The 18,536-nt window shown below is 30.2% G+C and overlaps 3 protein-coding genes across 3 annotated transcripts; 2 read left to right on the top strand and 1 right to left on the bottom strand.

The window, feature by feature from the left end:
• Positions 1 to 5,314: 5,314 nt before the first annotated feature.
• Positions 5,315 to 6,653, bottom strand: LOC106387893 (dehydration-responsive element-binding protein 1B). Its single transcript, XM_013827830.3, has one exon. The coding sequence runs from the start codon at positions 6,137 to 6,139 to the stop codon at positions 5,495 to 5,497; it is 645 nt and encodes a 214-aa protein (XP_013683284.1). The 5' UTR covers positions 6,140 to 6,653; the 3' UTR covers positions 5,315 to 5,494.
• Positions 6,654 to 9,310: 2,657 nt separating this feature from the next.
• LOC106387894 (PHD finger-like domain-containing protein 5A) lies at positions 9,311 to 10,404 on the top strand. Its single transcript, XM_013827831.3, has 2 exons — positions 9,311 to 9,531; positions 9,919 to 10,404. Exon 2 carries the CDS (start codon positions 9,938 to 9,940, stop codon positions 10,268 to 10,270), a length of 333 nt encoding a protein of 110 aa, XP_013683285.1. The 5' UTR covers positions 9,311 to 9,531; positions 9,919 to 9,937; the 3' UTR covers positions 10,271 to 10,404.
• Positions 10,405 to 11,096: 692 nt separating this feature from the next.
• Positions 11,097 to 14,382, top strand: LOC106387895 (internal alternative NAD(P)H-ubiquinone oxidoreductase A2, mitochondrial). Its single transcript, XM_013827832.3, has 8 exons — positions 11,097 to 11,696; positions 12,403 to 12,616; positions 12,695 to 12,855; positions 12,946 to 13,011; positions 13,416 to 13,579; positions 13,677 to 13,791; positions 13,872 to 14,051; positions 14,119 to 14,382. The coding sequence occupies exons 1-8, from the start codon at positions 11,235 to 11,237 to the stop codon at positions 14,269 to 14,271; spliced, it is 1,515 nt and encodes a 504-aa protein (XP_013683286.1). The 5' UTR covers positions 11,097 to 11,234; the 3' UTR covers positions 14,272 to 14,382.
• Positions 14,383 to 18,536: the final 4,154 nt, after the last annotated feature.

The following is an 18,536-nucleotide window of genomic DNA, read 5'->3' as shown; positions in this document are numbered from 1 at the left end:
ATTGTACGGAACTGACAGTGGAACCACGTCGGGGACCAGTGCTAGGGATGGCGTTTTATTACGCTGTTAAGCCACGGTGTTACGATATTTTGATGGGGCCACGAGCTCTGCTCAATTATGTGTCCGAATGGAGGAACGGGACAAGTGCAGATCTCCTGCACATGCAGTTCTCCTGCACTGTATTCACCATTCATCATTTTCTTTTTACAAAAGCAGTTCAAGCGGGAGATCTGCATGCAGTTCAATATTTTTTGTCTTTTTGTGAAAAAAGCAGGAGATCTGCATGCAGATCTCACCCGCCAATATTTGGTGGTGTTGATCTGCTTTTTTTTTTGTCTGGTGAATAAATAACTTTGTTACAACATATAACTTTAAAAATATATTTATCTAGTTTTATGAATACAATATTTTTATTTTATTTTATTTACAATTTTAACAATATAAAATTATCATTCTCTACTTATTATTTTTTGTCATATAATTTTTAATTTTTATAAATAAGAAAATAAAATAAGTATAAGTATCTTTTAAAACATTTACAGGCATTTCGGTCGATCCTATAATATCTAAGATATTTGTTTAGATATCTAAGTGTCATTTTTATTGTTTTAATATATGATCTATAGTTTTGAACTCATTTTGTCATTCCTAAGTTATAATAAATTATTTGATCCGGTTTTCTCCTGCATGATCCGCTTGATCTGCACTTGTCCTGCTTGATCTGTACTTGTCCTGCTTGATCTGCATGATCTGCTTGATCTGTCCTGCTTGAACTGCTTTTACCATTCGAAGCCTATATAAGAGACCCATCTTTTTTTTTTGAAACTAAGACCAACCATCTTTCTTGTTTTGGAATAACCGTTTGGGTTTCTATTAAGTTTGCGGTTTGCTAAAAACGGTTGTTTCGGTTTTATACTCAACTTTTGGAAACTTCTTATGACAGTTTTTTTTATAATGCCAATGCCAGTGTTGACACTCGTCCGAAGAGTTACATAAAGCTTTATCAGACTAATAGAATTCTCTCACTAATCTGATTTACTTTTGTTTTCTTGATTAGAACATCCGCAAAAAAACTTTATAACTTCAAATTTGCTCTAAAAAAAGTTTCAAAATTAGTTTAACAAACTTCAAAAAGAAACTTCAAATTTGCTCTTCAAAAAGAAACAACCGTTTAGCAAAAACTACTATATAGAGTTTTTCCTTTCTAAAAATAAACTTCAAATTTTGAAATTTGAAGTTTTTAGAAATGAAACTTTATATTTGAAGTTTCACTACTCAAAATTTCAAATTTGAGGTTTCATATTTTTATTTACATTTTAAAATAAAGAGAAACATTTCTTACTTTGAAATTGATCATATACGAGAGCCTTATGAAAATAATTTTATGAAATAATATGATATTTTGCTCGTATTTTAATATTTAATAATGTAATTTTATTTATAATTTTATATATTAGTGTAATATCTTTTAATTAAAATTGATGTAATATTTTTATATATGTGTTAGTTATTTATAAAATATTTCTATATTTAATTAACTTTGACAAATATAAGAACCATATTATAAAATACAAATAATTTAAAGTTAAATTTAAAGTTTTAATTTTGGAAAAAAACACATTTAAACTTTCGATATAAAATCTTGCAAACTTCAAAATAGATAGTCTTTTTGGAGATACTGTTAGCAGTTGATATGTATTAAGTTTTACTCTCCTGCTAACTTGTTATTGTAAAATTACTCCAAGGAAAAGGTTTGGTTATTGATTCGATCCGATATGTGAACCCACGTTTTGTTTACCTGGTTTGTATTAAAGGAAACAGTACCAAAACTTTAGGTTCTCAATGGTGATAATAAAACAGTTTTAGTAATATAAACAATAAGGAATATGAGTATACTGTAATCCAACCAAGATTTAGGCGTTACACCCAATAAGTAAAATTTTCATAAAATAAGCGGTACGGAATAATGGTGATTAGATATATTTTTTGGTACAAAATAAATATTTGATTAAAAGAATATCAAAATTGTTCGAACATTCACGAAACTCACATAAATTTTATTTTTGTTTGTTTGATTTGGTTTAGGTAATAATAATAGAAATATATATTTTGTTTGAATTAAAAATATGAAATAGTAAATATCTTTCTTAGTGAACTATTCTTTCAAAAGTATATTATTTTTGTAAAGATATTTATATGTTTTTCAAATCAAAGTTATCTAAATTTATATATAAATTCTAAATTATTTTTAAATAAAAATATAATATAATACATGTAAGATAATATATCTTTAGTTGTATTTAATTTAATAATCTGTTTTCTCTAGTAATATAGTAATTAGTTTTTTTTGTTAATTACTCTATATGCTAAAATAGAGTATAATTGAAATATAGTCCAATTCTATTATAAAATTATCTTAAAGAAAAAAAAAATAGAATGTGTCATTGGAGATAGAATTAAGGTATCATTGGTAGAGTATATATCTAGAAAAGTTTCCTACCATTATTATTATATTGATATTTAACAGTAACCTTTTATATGTTTTAATCTTAATCAAAAACTAGATTATGACCTGGTATTAAAAAATATTTTTTTAAAAAAATTCATTTTACTAATTAATATGTTTTAACATTTATTTTATTGTATTTGAAAATATTATTTTGTATTTATTTTATATATATGAAATTATATATATATATATATTACTTAATTTTGTTTTTCAGTTATCTCAACCTTATTCGTTATGATTTTTTTAATAAAACCTCTCCAAATTATTTAGATAATTATATGATATATATTTTGACATATTTTAAGTTATACAACTTTTTTAATGTCAAGTTATTGACTTTAATATTTTATTTATATACAAATTTTAATTTAATATGAAATATTTTTAAATTTAAATGAATGTATTTTTATTTATTAAAATATAAATAAATTAATTCATTGATTTAATTTATTTCATGTATAAAAGAATTATTATTTTTAAAAAATATAGTTGTACTTATTTTCAAAATTTTCTTGAATTATTTGAGTGTTTTAATCAATTATTTGATTTACTAAATAATTAAAAAACAATATTAATAAAAAGTTATTAAAAAGGTAAGATATAATTTTTTTGGTCACAAAATCAATTAGTATCTTATTTGAAAACAAATTTATTAGTATGATGTTATTTTCCATAGCTATCTTTAACGAAGTTCTAATGTTTTTTTTTTTTTAAGTTTTAATGTTTTTATTAATTACTAATAACATTAAAAATAATATATTGTATGACGAAAAATTAGATTCAAATGAATGTGTCTATTTTAATAAGATAGATTATCTAAGAAACGACACATGACATGTTGGTCTCTCTTCTTTTATGTCATCTCTCATACTTTAAAAAATAAAATTATTGTGGTTAAGAGATTCAAAGTTTTTTACACCACTGCTGGGTGTGCTCTTTAAGTTGTTGATTAATGACGATGTCTAGAGTTTTAATTTTACCTCAAAGAAAAGGTTTGGGCTGTGGATTTGATGTGATGTGACCCCACGTTTTGTTTATCTGGTTCACGTTTTTGAAATCCATCGATATAACTTATAAGCAGCAGCATGCATCGACTGTAGTCTTTAGCTGTCATCAAGACGTTTACCACTCACGGAAGTGCTCAGAGATCTTTTGCTACTCTTTTTTCTTTGTTCAACGGATCTTTTGCTACCAAAAGAGAAAAAATATCAAAGCATAGCAACTTTTGCAATTTGAAAATGCACCCAAATTTTCTATTATTTACCAAAGAGCTTCAGAGAATTTTTTGGCTATTTATGGCTCCGAATGGTAACAGCGGATTGAGCGGTGCGAGACAAGCGGTTTGACTGCAGTGCAGTTCTGACAATTATAAAAACGTATAGATATATGGTATATGTAGAGATTTTTGTTACTGTGGACTGCAGTGCGGTGCGGGACGAATGTTACCATTCGAAGCCTATGAAGCATCCAAAAAAATTTCTGTACCTAAATTTGTTGTCTTTCAAAATAATTTTGGGAAACTCGTATATTAACCATACAATAGTCACCTTTGAACTATACATGAAAATTTCATACATATCAGGACAAATCATGGCCTTGTAAGAACGAGAATTATACATAATGAAACATAAACAAATTAAAATTAACAACTAACAACTCTACAAACATAAAAAACATTATTCAAAGTTTAATATAAAATAACATTGTTTAAACTTCAAAAAATATTCATAATTGAGCGTCAAGTGCAGTTGTGAAGACATAAAAACATCAATATTGACCAAATACCAAAAATAGTTATTAAAGTAAGTATTTTAATTAATTATTTAAGTAAAACATAATTATTTTAGGCATATGATAATATCATAGTATACTTTGGATACATATTAAGGATTGAGATTGAGTTTGGTATAAATTTTTTTTTCGGATTTTGAAATTTTCAAGTTTTTTTTCGGATATCCATTCGGGTTCATAGTCGAATCTGGTAAAATTCATAACTTGAAATACCAGAGAACATGATCCATTCAGTATTTATATTGGGTTTGGATCGGTTCAAATTTATTTCTATCGAGTCGGGTTTGATTTGGATTTTCGGATTCAGTTTAGTTGTCCACCACTAATTTTCTATCTAAATTTGAAATATTTTCAATTATTGAACTGCCTAATACCTTCACTATTTACAAAAGGTTTTGAAACTTATCGCCTATACTTGTTGTTCTATTCACACACACACAAAAAAGCCCGGAATTTTTATTTTGTTTTCTAACTGTACTTAACTTTTGATATTTACTATTTTACCAAGAGGTTTCCCTATAATTTGTGCTATTCATAATGATGCACATAAATTTTTCTATTTATTAGATACCCCGTAATTTTTGCTAAAAGAAGTAACAACTGAAGTGTTCCATTCCATATAGTTTCTATATACAATAATACCCCTGCTCTAAAATTCATTTAACTCGGCTGCCTAGGGGGCGAGTACACATGAATCGGCCAACCACTGTGGTGAATCAACATAATTGGCCATATTACTGGAGTATTTTCATTTTTGTTTGGATTTTTTGTTAAAACTCAATGTACTTTAGTTACATTTTTACTGTGAAAAATTACGAAAAGCTGTACGAAATTTTTTCAGAGTTTGAGCCTAAGTTCAATTGGACGTAAGTCACTCAGTTACCACTTAGACCAAAGAGTTTTTTTGTATTAGCTACGCAAATACCCTTATATAAATATAAAAAGTTGAAAAACTAATCCCGACTAATTTCTGATTTTTTGATAACTCACCGAAACTAATCTCATGACTTGGTATTCACAAAAGATTTATAAACTTTTCACATTTACCGAGTCGCAACATTGTTACAGATACACTCGCTGTCACAACACCAACAAAATATACAAAAAATAAAGGATGTCCTATAAAAAGGAAGAATCCAAAAATCCAAAAAAAGTACTGTATTATACAAAAACCGGAAATAAAAAATCTCTGTATTAATAACTCCAAAGGGACACGTCGGTATCTCCGTCAAAGTCATAGTTATATTCGAATTGTACGGACGGTGGCGGCAAAAGCATCCCTTCGGCCATGCTAGCCAACAAGGTCGGCATCCCGAACATGGACTCCTCCTCGTCCATATAAAACCCATCGCTGTTTTCCTCCGTAAAAATAGCCTCCACGATCGTCTCCTCCACGTCCAAGCCATGATCCTTCGTCGTATCATTTATCTCAGCCTGAAAAGCCACCGCGGCTTCAGCAGCCGCCTTCTGGATATCCTTGGGGCATGTTGTCTCCGGGATACGGAGCCGCCAAGCCGAGTCGGCGAAATTGAGGCAGGCGGATTTGCCACGGAGGGCTATGGCGGCGACGTCGTGAGCACGAGCTGCGATCTCGGCGGTTAGGAAAGTACCGAGCCAAATCCTAGACTTTTTGTTTGGCTCCCTCACCTCACACACCCACTTACCTGAGTTTCTCAGACGTACTCCTCTGTAAATTGGGTGACGCGTCTCCCGAAACTTCTTCCGACCCGCAGGTTTCTTCGGACAGCTCGCGGCCAGCGTCGGACAATACTCCCCGCTTAATGTAGGAGACTCGTACTCGGAGCCCAACATTTCAGAGAAGGCAGAAAATGAGGTCATTGTTAACTGGATAAGGTTGAGTATAGTAAGGAACTAGAAAGATCTCGGTTCTGATGGGTTGATAAATGTTTATTTTATCTCTCAGGTGGATTCTAAAGTTTGTAGTTCGATAAAAAGTTGGGAGTGAGAGTTGGTGTTTATATTGGCCTCTGGAACTAGAGGCGAACAAACATGGAGTTTCTGGTTCCTGGAGTGACAAGTGCGAGTGTGTGACTTGACACGGCTAAGCCATCCCACGGTTAGTGTATGCGCTGTTTTTATTCACTAAGAATCTCACACGTGTTCTACTGACCCACAAGAAATGACTTTTGAGTTTTGACTCTTCATTCGTTATTAAGTATATAAATTTATTAATTTTGAAAATAATGGACATAAACAATCTGCAAAGAAGATATTTTTAGTGTTCTCTTTTTGTTTTCTTCCTTGATATTTTTAATGCTCTCCCTATGCCTTTTTTTTGTCAATAATCTCCATGATTTTATTTTTCATTGATATTGAATATCCTGTCTATGTGTTTTTTCTTGATACATTACAAATATATAAATTTATCAATCGTGGATCTAGAAATTATTTTAACTAGAAGCATATATATATTAAGATAATAAACTATTTAAATAAACTATTTTTATAAAAATAATATAACTATGTAATGTTTTTTGGACGAAATTTATTAAAATAATTATAAAAAAATAGTTTATAGTATTAAACTATATTTAAACTTAGTATCTACAACATACACATACAGTAATATAATATCAAATCATTCACACATCACAGAGTAGAAAACGAATGATTTTATAGTATATTGAAAACAAGAGAGTTTTCTTTCAAAACATTTCTATCTTTCTCTTTCTTTTTATGTCGTTTCAATGGAAAAAAAAACTAGATGAAATATTTCGTTTGAACTTGCCCTAGATCTTTTCATTTATTTTTCAATATACAATACAAAATCACTTATTTTCTTTTCTCATGATACTGGTCCAATAGTAATTTGGAGTAGGTAAAGAACAATTTGTAAAATATACAGTTATGATTAGTTCTGTTCAAATAAAAACATAGTATTCGATTGCGTTTCTCTTAGAGTAAATTAGCTCAATATACAAAAAGAAGTGAGATACCATAGAGTTGAGGGAAAAAGGTGATGATGGGGGGAAAAAAAATGGGGGGAAATAGGGTATGGAGTGCAAATAGGGTATGGAGTGCAAATAGAGTTGAGGTTAAAGTACTAGGTAGTATAATATAATAATATAAGTTAATCTAAGATGAATTGAGCGAATAATTGAGCGAAAATAATTGACCACAGGATTAGACCGATAGAAAAGCAAAAAAAAAACATCACTCTCATTTGCTAAAAAAAAAACATCACTCTCAATCTCAAAATATATCGATAAAATATCTGAAATCAAAATAATATCTTTTTCTTTTTCTTTTTTTTGAACACATCAAAATAATATCTATGAAAAAAATCGTGGTCTAAACCTAAATCACGTGGTGTGAGTATTTAAAGCCGGACGATCGATCAAACTTACAAGATTTTATATTCTTACTATAAATCCAGAAAGTAGTTTATATTCCTAAGTATAATGGAAACAAGAACTTAACCAAACCAAAAAAAAAACTGAATAATCTTTTTTCTGTAAACTAAATACAAAACTGTGTCAAATTTTATACATATCTATTTTTTTAAAAAATATCCAAAATTTAGAAGAATTGAATCAAAAACCAAGTGGAATATCAAAGATTTTATTAGTATAGATATCTTTATCAACATGTATCTAAAATTTCTTCTAATTAAATTAATAACAAGGGATGATAAAAACATGGGAAATGGTGGGAATGCAACCATTATCATGAGAGTAACTGAGATCTTATTATGGTAAGTTTAAGAATAGGTATAATTATAAGATTAATGGTTTATTAAGTAGTGATATAATTATATAAGATTTGAATGGTACATGTGAGAATTATATAACATGAAGCAACATTGTTATAATTTACGGTGTCGGGTCCAGACTCTTCCGGCGTTTAAAGCAGATAAAAAAACTGATGCCCCTTAACTATAGTAAAATTTTACTATATTTTAAATTTATAATCAAAATAATGCTAAATATTATTACAATTTATGATATTTTTAAAGAAATAAAATGCAAAACATCAAAACATTTTGCAGCACCTCTAGACTGTTTTTCCTTCTCATTGTGTTCATAAAATTTCACAAAAATTGTTTATATATGGGTTTATTCAGTTGAACTCATCAGAGTATTATTATCATAGTCCAACCACCAAGCATGAATCTTGTGCATTCTTTTCAAACTTATAATGGTTTATACACCATCTTTTATATTATATTATTTCGAAGCTTTTTTTACCGTAAGTTTTTTTCTGACTCTACATCTAGCTTATTCAGTTTCGGAATCAAAAAGATAAAAACGTTTTCTTTTCTAAAATAGTAGTGTTTTTTAAACCAGACCGGTCTGATGGTTGAACCGGGTTTGACAATGAACCGGTTGCATAGCAGGGTTGGAACTAATAATTGGTTTGACCATGAATCGGTTACGTAGCCGGATTCGATCTCAAAGTTATTAAACTGATAAAAATCATTAAAACTATCAAAAATCAATATACCATTCATTTAAACATAAAACAAGTTTATATTTTTAATATTTTATCATATTTCATTTATATTTTTAATTATGTATCATATTTACTAACATTAATTTTAAACTTATACACTAAAACATAGAAAGATTATAGAAAACAAACTATTAAATTTTTTTGACACACACAAAAGAAAAGGATTATACCAACATGTTTTATTATTTCTGGTATCATTCATAAGGTGAAAACAAAAATCAAATATAACCATAATAGTTGTAAAATATACTAGTTAAATACGTTTTAATTATACCAATTATACCGATTGTAATAGCTATATTCGTTTTAGTTGTACTAGTTATATTATTTTTTTGTCATAACAACCAATAAAAAATTATTGATTGAAGAAGATTATGAGTTAATATATTTTCGTTGAATTGTATTTTTTTGGTGAATCATGTTTTTGAAAGTATTATAAGATGAAGAAGATGAAAATAGATTTTTTTTTTGATTTAATGTAAAAAATATCCAGAAATGAACTGGTTTGGTGATAGATAGCAAAAATAAATTTAACAATGTATCACCTTTCGTTGACAAAAAAAAAAAAAAACAATGAATCACCTTTCTCATTTAAAAATAATAAAAATAATAAGAAATATAAGTATTGTAGAATTTTAATAAGCCACTACGGCCACATAAGAATTTGATCCCACACCTTTGTGACAACGCCTCGGCGCTCTGGAACTTTCTCGTCGCAACATTCTCTTGACTGGCTCAAGTTTGACCTCCTGTTAATCGTAAGATCTTTTTCATGAATACGATTCCTCTAGATTTGTTTTCGTTTCCTTTTTGTTTCTTGATTTTGTTGCTACGAACTCTTAGGGTCTGCGATGCTTGTGCTTTGCGATAGCTCTCTATATCTCTTAGATTCTTTTCAAGAAAGTTGATAGCTTCATAGATTAAGTATTAGATCTCTGAAAAATTTGCAACTTTGGAATAACAGTGTTTCGGCTTAAATTGCTGCACATAAGATGTTCGACGATATTCCTCTGAGAAGATAACTACTAGACATGCTTTTGTTTTCCAAGTTTCGGTTTGATTTTACTGAACAGTAATCACATACGCATCTCTTTATGGATGAGACCCACCACATGTATAAGGAAGTGACCATTTTATTTTGGCAGGTTCACTGTTTCAGTAGCCATGGCAAAGCATCACCCTGATCTGATCATGTGCCGGAAACAACCCGGCATTGCCATCGGACGACTGTGTGAGAAATGCGACGGGAAATGCGTGGTGTGTGATTCTTACGTGCGTCCCTGCACTCTGGTGCGTATTTGCGACGAATGCAACTACGGGTCGTTCCAAGGACGGTGTACTATTTGCGGAGGGGTTGGGATCTCGGATGCTTACTACTGCAAAGAGTGTACGCAGCAGGAGAAAGACAGAGATGGTTGTCCCAAGATTGTCAACCTTGGGAGTGCCAAGACGGATCTCTTCTATGAACGTAAGAAGTATGGATTCAAGAAACGATGAAGATGTATTGGTTTGCCCGATTGCTGGATCTCTTATGCTATGTCTGTTGCATGATAAAACTAATATGTATTGGGTATAAAAAACCCATACATTATGCTTTCTTTTTCTTGATAATCTAGACTTTATTGGACTTATCTTAGTGTCTAAATAGTCTCTTGCGTTGTGTATCGTGTTTGATTTCATCACACCACAGTAGAAGTAGGCATGTTCTTGGACTCTTAATCATGTTTTGATTGAATACAAAATTACTAAACTACATGTACCGCTCAAATGCAATCATGTTAAAACATAATAAATTTTAGTTTATCCAAACTGTGCGAGTTTAAATAAATAAAAATGTTACTAAATACTCAATCCGTTCCACAAAGATCGATTTTTTTAGTATTTTTACGTATATTAAAAAAATACATTAAACCGTCATAATTAGTGTATCATTTTCAAAAAAATTAATTGATTTTATTGAATTATCATTGGTTAAAAGTTATTAAAACATAAAACAAATTTTTTTTCTAAAAAGTCTATCATGACGGATGGAGTAATCGAAAGGACTGGTGTAACAAACAAGAGTGTTTGAGGAATTGTTGTGATCACTTGATTAGCGGATGCAGTAGTGGTTGACTGATCATTTTCTTATATAAACTTGGGTCTGTTTCAAATGTAAATCGTGGGTCTATTTATTTGCAGTGGTTTAAAAATGAAAGATCATCGCATGAACTAATTTGATGATTATGGGCTATCTCTTTTTTCTAAACCCAGAAAAGTTTATAAGATAGATGGGCCCAAAGCCTGTTAAGAATCGTATTATATTATTTTAAAAATAGAAGCAAGAAAAGAAGAAAGATGAAACTTCTCCTTCAGCTGATACAGATCTTCTAGACAGAGACATATTCAAATGCTTCCAAAGCTCAGGGAAAATTCCTAAATCAGATTCCATCACTTTGACCAAATACTAAGAAGAAGAAAGATGTTCTTGATCAAGAACCTCAGACGAATCTCGCCGACAACCTCCTCGGCCCTGATCGGCTTCCGAAACACCGGATCACCCCCTCTCTCCTCCCGTTTCTGCACCACTCTTCATCAACCCCAACAGGTCCAGACTCCGGCTCCCAATGGATTGGATCGGAGCCGTTACGAAGGTTTGGCACCGACGAGAGAAGGAGAGAAACCGAGAGTGGTGGTTCTCGGGTCGGGCTGGGCGGGTTGTCGTTTGATGAAAGGGATCGATACGAGCATCTACGACGTCGTTTGCGTTTCCCCTAGGAACCACATGGTCTTCACTCCTCTCCTCGCTTCTACCTGCGTAGGCACTCTCGAGTTCAGGTCCGTCGCTGAGCCTATCTCTCGTATCCAGCCTGCCATCTCGAGAGAGCCCGGCTCGTTCTTCTTCCTCGCTAATTGCTCTCGCCTTGATGCTGATTCTCATGAGGTATTATTACTGTGGGAATCATCTGAATCTCAGCATTTGTAACTGAACCGGAAAATTCGAATTGAACCGATCCATACCGAAATTGATTTTGTAGGGTTGTATTTGGGATGTCCCAAAAAAAAAACCAAACAGGAAAACCCAAAAAAACTGAACCTATATAAATACTCTTTTTTTAGGAACACCTATATAAATGCTTTAAATATTCAATCTTATAAGTTATTTTGATGGATTTTGTAATAATATCCGAATCCGAATTATTATTAATCAAACTTGAAAAGGTTCAGATTTTAGACAATGTTACAAAATTTATTAGAATCTGAAATATTATTAACCGAATTATGATCCAAACGTATATTTTTTCCGTTTCTAAAAAATTCATATTTTAGGATTTTCACATTTATTAAGAAAATATATCAAATTTTAGTTACTTATACATTATTTTCCGTAACCAACTATTTCCCACAAGTTTTCACCAATAGAATTTTAATAAATACAATTATGTTTTTTGAAGTTTACAATTTACATTTAATTTATGCATTGAAAATATGAAAATCTATCTTTTTGAAACAATTTTTTTTTCTAAAACATGGATATTTTAGGAACGGAGAGAGTATAAAAATTCTTCTGGAACCGAACCCGAAAGCTCATGCACTTTTGATGAAAAATATCTTTGCACGCTTTCTTAAATGTTTGTCATTGGGGATAGGTTCACTGTGAGACTTTAACTGATGGCTTGAACACATTAAAGCCGTGGAAGTTCAAGATAGCTTATGACAAGCTTGTGGTAGCTTGCGGTGCAGAGGCCTCCACTTTTGGAATCCAAGGAGTTCTAGAAAACGCCATCTTTCTCCGTGAGGTTCACCATGCTCAGGAGATTCGCAGGAAGCTTCTTCTAAACCTCATGCTCTCTGATACTCCTGGTAAGTGATAAACAAATAATGTTATATTTCTCATGAAGAATCAAAATTATTAGCACAGAACACTTTGTTTTAAATTAGGAATATCGAAAGAGGAGAAACAGAGGCTGCTCCATTGCGTTGTGGTTGGAGGTGGACCAACTGGGGTGGAGTTCAGCGGTGAACTCAGTGACTTCATCATGAAAGATGTTCGTCAACGGTATGCTCATGTGAAGGACGATGTTCATGTTACTTTGATAGAGGTTTGTTTTCAAGAAGCTGCTTCTTCAGGTTCCTCCTTATGTGTGTTTCATCACTTCACAATTGTCTCTGTTTTATGTGATTATTTACAGGCCAAGGATATACTTTCTTCATTCGATGATCGTCTCAGACGCTATGCTATCAAGCAGTTGAACAAAGTGAGTTCATTAATGGTTTTAAAAATCAATCTAGGCGGCAAATCGTAGTCGAAACATTTTTTTGTTTAAATCCGATTATACGATTCAAACCAGTATAAACCATTCTTAATCGGTTTAAATTGATTTAAAATAGTTTAAATCTGTTAAATTAAATAATCATGTTAGTACAGATTCACAACTTGTCTAATTTTTTTGTTTTGTATTATCTAATTTTGATAATACATCGAAATAATTATATAATTAAATCCAAAAACTAAGTATCTTATATAAATATAAAATAAATCAATAATTCACTTAATCATTAGTTTTCTACATTATACCGCCTAGCGATTTCTTGTGGTTAATTTATAAGACGTGAAATGTTTCTGTGCTCATTATTATGCTGCATTCATATACATTATTAGTCTGGAGTGCGGTTTGTGCGTGGGATTGTGAAAGATGTGAAGCCGCAGAAGCTAATCCTTGACGATGGCACAGAAGTTCCCTACGGACTCTTAGTATGGTCCACTGGTGTAGGTCCTTCTCCTTTTGTTAGTTCTCTTGATCTTCCAAAAGCTCCTGGTGGAAGGTTAGCTCATCAACATCACTACATTAGACCCTTTTTTTTTTTGCGAAAAATATTCCACATCGGCTAAGACTTTTTCTATCTTTTTGTCCCTGTATAGAATTGGTATTGACCAATGGATGCGTGTACCTTCTGTACAAGACGTGTTTGCCATTGGTGACTGCAGTGGATATCTTGAGACCACTGGAAAACCAACCCTTCCTGCTCTTGCTCAGGTAAACTTTTTAGATAGATAAGCTTCATAATCGTCTATACCTTCTCATGCCTTGTTATACTACGTTACTGCTCAATTAAGGTAGCTGAGAGAGAAGGCAAATACTTGGCGAATCTACTAAATGAGATTGGGAAAGCCAATGGAGGACGAGCCAACAGTGCAAAGGAGATAGCACTTGGAGTTCCTTTTGTGTATAAGCACCTTGGAAGCATGGCAACAATCGGTAGATACAAAGCCCTAGTGGACCTCCGCGAGAGCAAGGTAACAAATATTTGACTATGATTCACCTCGTAAAACAATGTGGGGTTGAGAGAGATTACTTGGGCAGGACGCAAAAGGGATATCAATGACTGGTTTCGTGAGCTGGTTCATATGGAGATCCGCTTATCTGACTCGAGTCATCAGCTGGAGAAACCGCTTCTATGTTGCTATTAACTGGTTCACTACTTTCGTCTTTGGCCGTGACATTAGCCGTATCTGATGTGTCCGAATCCACCAGTGTGTTTTGACCTCGGTTTACTTTACACGTCGTCGTTTTTTGTACAAAATTACAATAACACAATCTTCTGAAGACTGAGAAGGTTTTAAATTATCCTCTTTTTTTTTTTTGTTGTTACTAATAATATCTTTGGTTGTTGCGATTTCGTTTGAAGAAAAAAGAATAATTCAGGGTTAAATATTTTTTTCAGGGTTAAACAATAAGTATCTGGAAAATAATTATCAGTTATGGATTAGACAGATGCCCTAAAGAGTTTATATTTAAAGTTTCTATTTTGATTGAATTAGAAAATATTATTTATAGTTTTAATATGATATCTTAAACAATTTTTTGCATCAAAGTAGGATAGTTGCTGTTTTAATTTTTAATGTAAAATCAAGTTGGTCTGCAAGGGAAGACATCCAAGCGACCGCTTAGGACATATAATTTTAAAAGACATATTTTTATATATTTATTTTTATTCAGAACTTCGATAGTGTTTATATGTAAAAATATTTATAATATTTTTGATAATAATAATATTTGTAAGAATTTTTACCCTCGTTAATAGAACTCTCACTAACAAATAAATTGGAAAAATGTATTGATAAATAATGATTATTTTAAAATGTAAAATTTTGCGTGAAATATTTATGGTAATGTTAACTAATATTGATGTGCAGTTAATTTATTAAAAATATGTTTACCAATTAGTAGTTGACCAAATTGGTTTATCAAGTTTTAATGTGATTTATATCATATAGATATGATATTAGATAAAACATAAACATATATATTATTTGCAGAAAGGCTAACCTAAAAAGAAAATGGATAAGGATCATGATGACTATCCCACCATGCTTGTTGAGATAGTACCTCTTAAGATATTTTGAATTTCAATTTATCAAATAGATACTTTATTGATTGAAAATAGCAATGTTAGTAGCTTAAGGTATAGTATTAAAGATCAAATGGGCTTTGAATCATTCGGACTACGTATGTCCAATAGAGGTTTATCGGCTCTATACGCTGAAATGAAAGGACTATTATGACAGTATCATGCATGAGAGACGAGAGGGTTCCTTTGGTCTGGTTTCAAATGGATTGCTCAGATTTAGTGGATATGACTACGAGATCGATAGACTGGCTGTTTTTTGCTTTGGATATTGGTGTGTTTAGGAGTTTACATGATGATTTTGAGAGCATGAGCATGTACTTTTTAGAAAAACGTCTCATCTAATCCATATATGGTCTAGTGATATGAATAGCTGATAAAAAAAAAGATAAATTGATTTTTAATTTTAATCTTTCTGGTTCTGAACCGGATTGTAGATTTATTTATTTATTTATTTTAGTTGCTTTTTCTTTTTTTCCACAAATTTTTTTATTTTAATACCAAAAAATTTAACATATCTAATTTGAAAACTTTTGTCAAAAAAATCTTAGGGTATCCAAAGATGTTAGATCAACACTATGTAAATTTACACGATTTATATTAGGTTTGTTTTGTAGATAGATTCCCTAAGGCTAAAACATCAGAAAATAAAGGTAATATTTAGTTGCCCAAAAAAAAAGGTAATGTTAAATATTGGATCTTATATATTCACATGTTCATGTCAGTTGCCACGCATGCTCATGTACTACTATGTGTGTGCTTGCAATTCAATAAACAATGTCGTCGTATTTAATATTTCTGAAAAGTCTTTGTAGTTTGTTATTCTTAAAACTATATAAAAAGATGTTTTTTTTCCAAATCGTTTTACACGGAAACATAATGCAAAGTAATATTATTTTAAGAAAAGGTCTCATGTACAGTTAACGAAAGGACAAGATAGGGAATAAAGTGAGAAAATACAATAATAAACAAAGAAATGAATATTGAAATATTGGTCTATAAAATCTCAGGACGGCTACGGTGACAATGTCTAAAACTCATTTGGTCTCTCTTATGTCCAAATCAGATTTTTTTTCTCTGAAAGAAGGTCTACCAAATCAAACTTCTTCTCTACCGATTGCTAAACGACTCACATTCATCCAAAAAAACCCTCAACTTTACACGAATTGCCAAAACAAACATGAATTTTGGGGCTGGCCAAAAAAACACCAAACTTTCATTGACTTTAGAATTAATTAACAATGTTTTCGCTGACTTTCCAATTTAGCACGCCGTCAACAAATTTAACAGAAATATTTGACGTCGTTTATTGTTGACGTTAAGTAAAACGACGTCGTTTTCAAATGAGATAAAACGACGTCGTTTTACACGATTTGAAATTAAAAATATGTAAACCCCTGGATTCGAACTCAGGTTGGTTGGTCAAATGGGAAGGTATTTTACCACTGGGCTACTAGCACTTTCAATGTACTTACTAACATGTTTACTTTTATTTGGTACATATTAAATATAAAAAATTCTCTAAAAACTTAATAAGATCTTTAAAATTCCAAAAAAATAAAAAATAAAGAAGATTTTTATAAAATAAATTTAGAAATTAAAATTAAAAATAAGATTTTATTTTTCTTTCTAAAAAATTAAAACGAACTTTAAATTCCAAAAAATTGAAAAAATTAAAGAAATTTTTTATAACATAAATTTTGAAATTAAAATTGAAAATAAAATTTTATTTTTCTTTAAAAAAAAATAAAAAATTATTTTCCTTTAAAAAAAAAAAAAATCTTCCAAAAGTTTCATAAAATTAATTTTGAATTAAAATTAAATATTTGTTTTTCTTTAAAAAATCAAAAAAATTCCAAAATTTTCATATTTTTTAAAAAAATCCAAATTTTTAAAAATTATAATAAAATGCAAAAAATTAAAGTTAGAATTATCAACTTTTTATGTGTGTATAATTAATTTCAACTTTTAGCAAATGTATTAAAAAAATTGAAAATTTTGGAAGATTTTTTATTTTTTTGAAAAGAAAAAATAAAATTTTCTTTTCTATTTTAATTTCAAAATTAATTTTATAAAAAATTTCTTTATTTTTTCAATTTTTTGGAATTTTAAACATCTTTTTAAGTTTTTAGAAAATTTTGGAAGAGTTTTTATTTTTTAAAAAGAAAAATAAAATCTTATTTTTAATTTTAATTTCTAAATTAATTTTATAAAAATCTTCTTTATTTTTTAATTTTTTGGAATTTTAAAGATCTTATTAAGTTTTTAAAGAATTTTTTATATTTAATATGTACCAAATAAAAATAAACATGTTAGTAAGTACATTCAAAGTGCCAGTATCTCAGTGGTAAAGTACCTTCCCATTTAACCAACTAACCTGGGTTCGAATCCAGGGGTTTACATATTTTTAATTTCAAATCGTGTAAAACGACGTCGTTTCATCTCATTTGAAAACGACGTCGTTTCACTTAACGTAAACAATAAACGACGTCAAATATTTCTGTTAAATTTGTTGACGGCGTGCTAAATTGGCAAGTCAGCGAAAACATTGTTAATTAATTCTAAAGTCAATGAAAGTTTGGTGTTTTTTTGGCCAGCCCCAAAGTTCATGTTTGTTTTGGCAATTCGTGTAAAGTTGAGGTTTTTTTTGGCCGAATTCCCCGTACATAACTAATATTTTCTCTGTTTCAAAAAAAAGATGCATGTTTTATAATTCTTATACATATTAAAAAAAATATGAAATTTTGATTACTAATATAGATTAATTTTTGTAACTAACTATTTCTCCTAATTTTTAATCAATAGAATTTTAATAAACACAATTATATTTTTCAAAGTTTATAATTTATCATTAATTAATACATTGAAAATATAAAAAATACATTTTTAGACAATTTTTTTCTAAAACATGAACTTTTTTGGAACAGAAGAAATAATTGTCTTCGTAAATATCTTTTTGCCTAATCGTTATAAAACTTTAAATATATAAATGGGAGAATATATCGTTTAGATCCGATACCAAAGGGGTTTGTCAATTATTTACGAACGAAAATGGCATGAAAATGCCTATGTATTTCAATCAAGGCCCTTAAATCAACTGTTTTCTCTCAGCAAAAGTAAGAAAAAACGATTTCAAGACTCCAGACTCATGATGCTATTTGAGAAAATAATTACCTCTTATTCATCTAGTTCATGTTTTTAATGCATATATGTAAAAAGATGAAAGTGACCAAATGTGCCAGCAAAAACAGGACTATGACTTTACCTTTCAGCTCTATTATTTAAACTTTGCTTATCTTTCCCCCAACCAACTAAGAAACCTTTGTCTACTTTTTTGTAGACATTTGCGCAAGAGTCAGTGTGAACTTATTGA

Source organism: Brassica napus, chromosome A3 (genome assembly GCF_020379485.1).
Source record: "Brassica napus cultivar Da-Ae chromosome A3, Da-Ae, whole genome shotgun sequence".
Taxonomy (NCBI): domain Eukaryota; kingdom Viridiplantae; phylum Streptophyta; class Magnoliopsida; order Brassicales; family Brassicaceae; genus Brassica; species Brassica napus.
This window is presented reverse-complemented; position numbering and strand designations above follow the sequence as displayed.

Coding starts and splice junctions, on each gene's coding strand:
- LOC106387895 (XM_013827832.3), top strand. CDS start 11,235: ATGTTCTTGATCAAGAACCTCAGACGAATCTCGCCGACAACCTCCTCG. Junction 13,012..13,415: donor CTATCAAGCAGTTGAACAAA/GTGAGTTCATTA, acceptor ATACATTATTAG/TCTGGAGTGCGGTTTGTGCG. Junction 13,580..13,676: donor CCAAAAGCTCCTGGTGGAAG/GTTAGCTCATCA, acceptor GTCCCTGTATAG/AATTGGTATTGACCAATGGA.
- LOC106387893 (XM_013827830.3), bottom strand. CDS start 6,139: ATGACCTCATTTTCTGCCTTCTCTGAAATGTTGGGCTCCGAGTACGAG.
- LOC106387894 (XM_013827831.3), top strand. CDS start 9,938: ATGGCAAAGCATCACCCTGATCTGATCATGTGCCGGAAACAACCCGGC.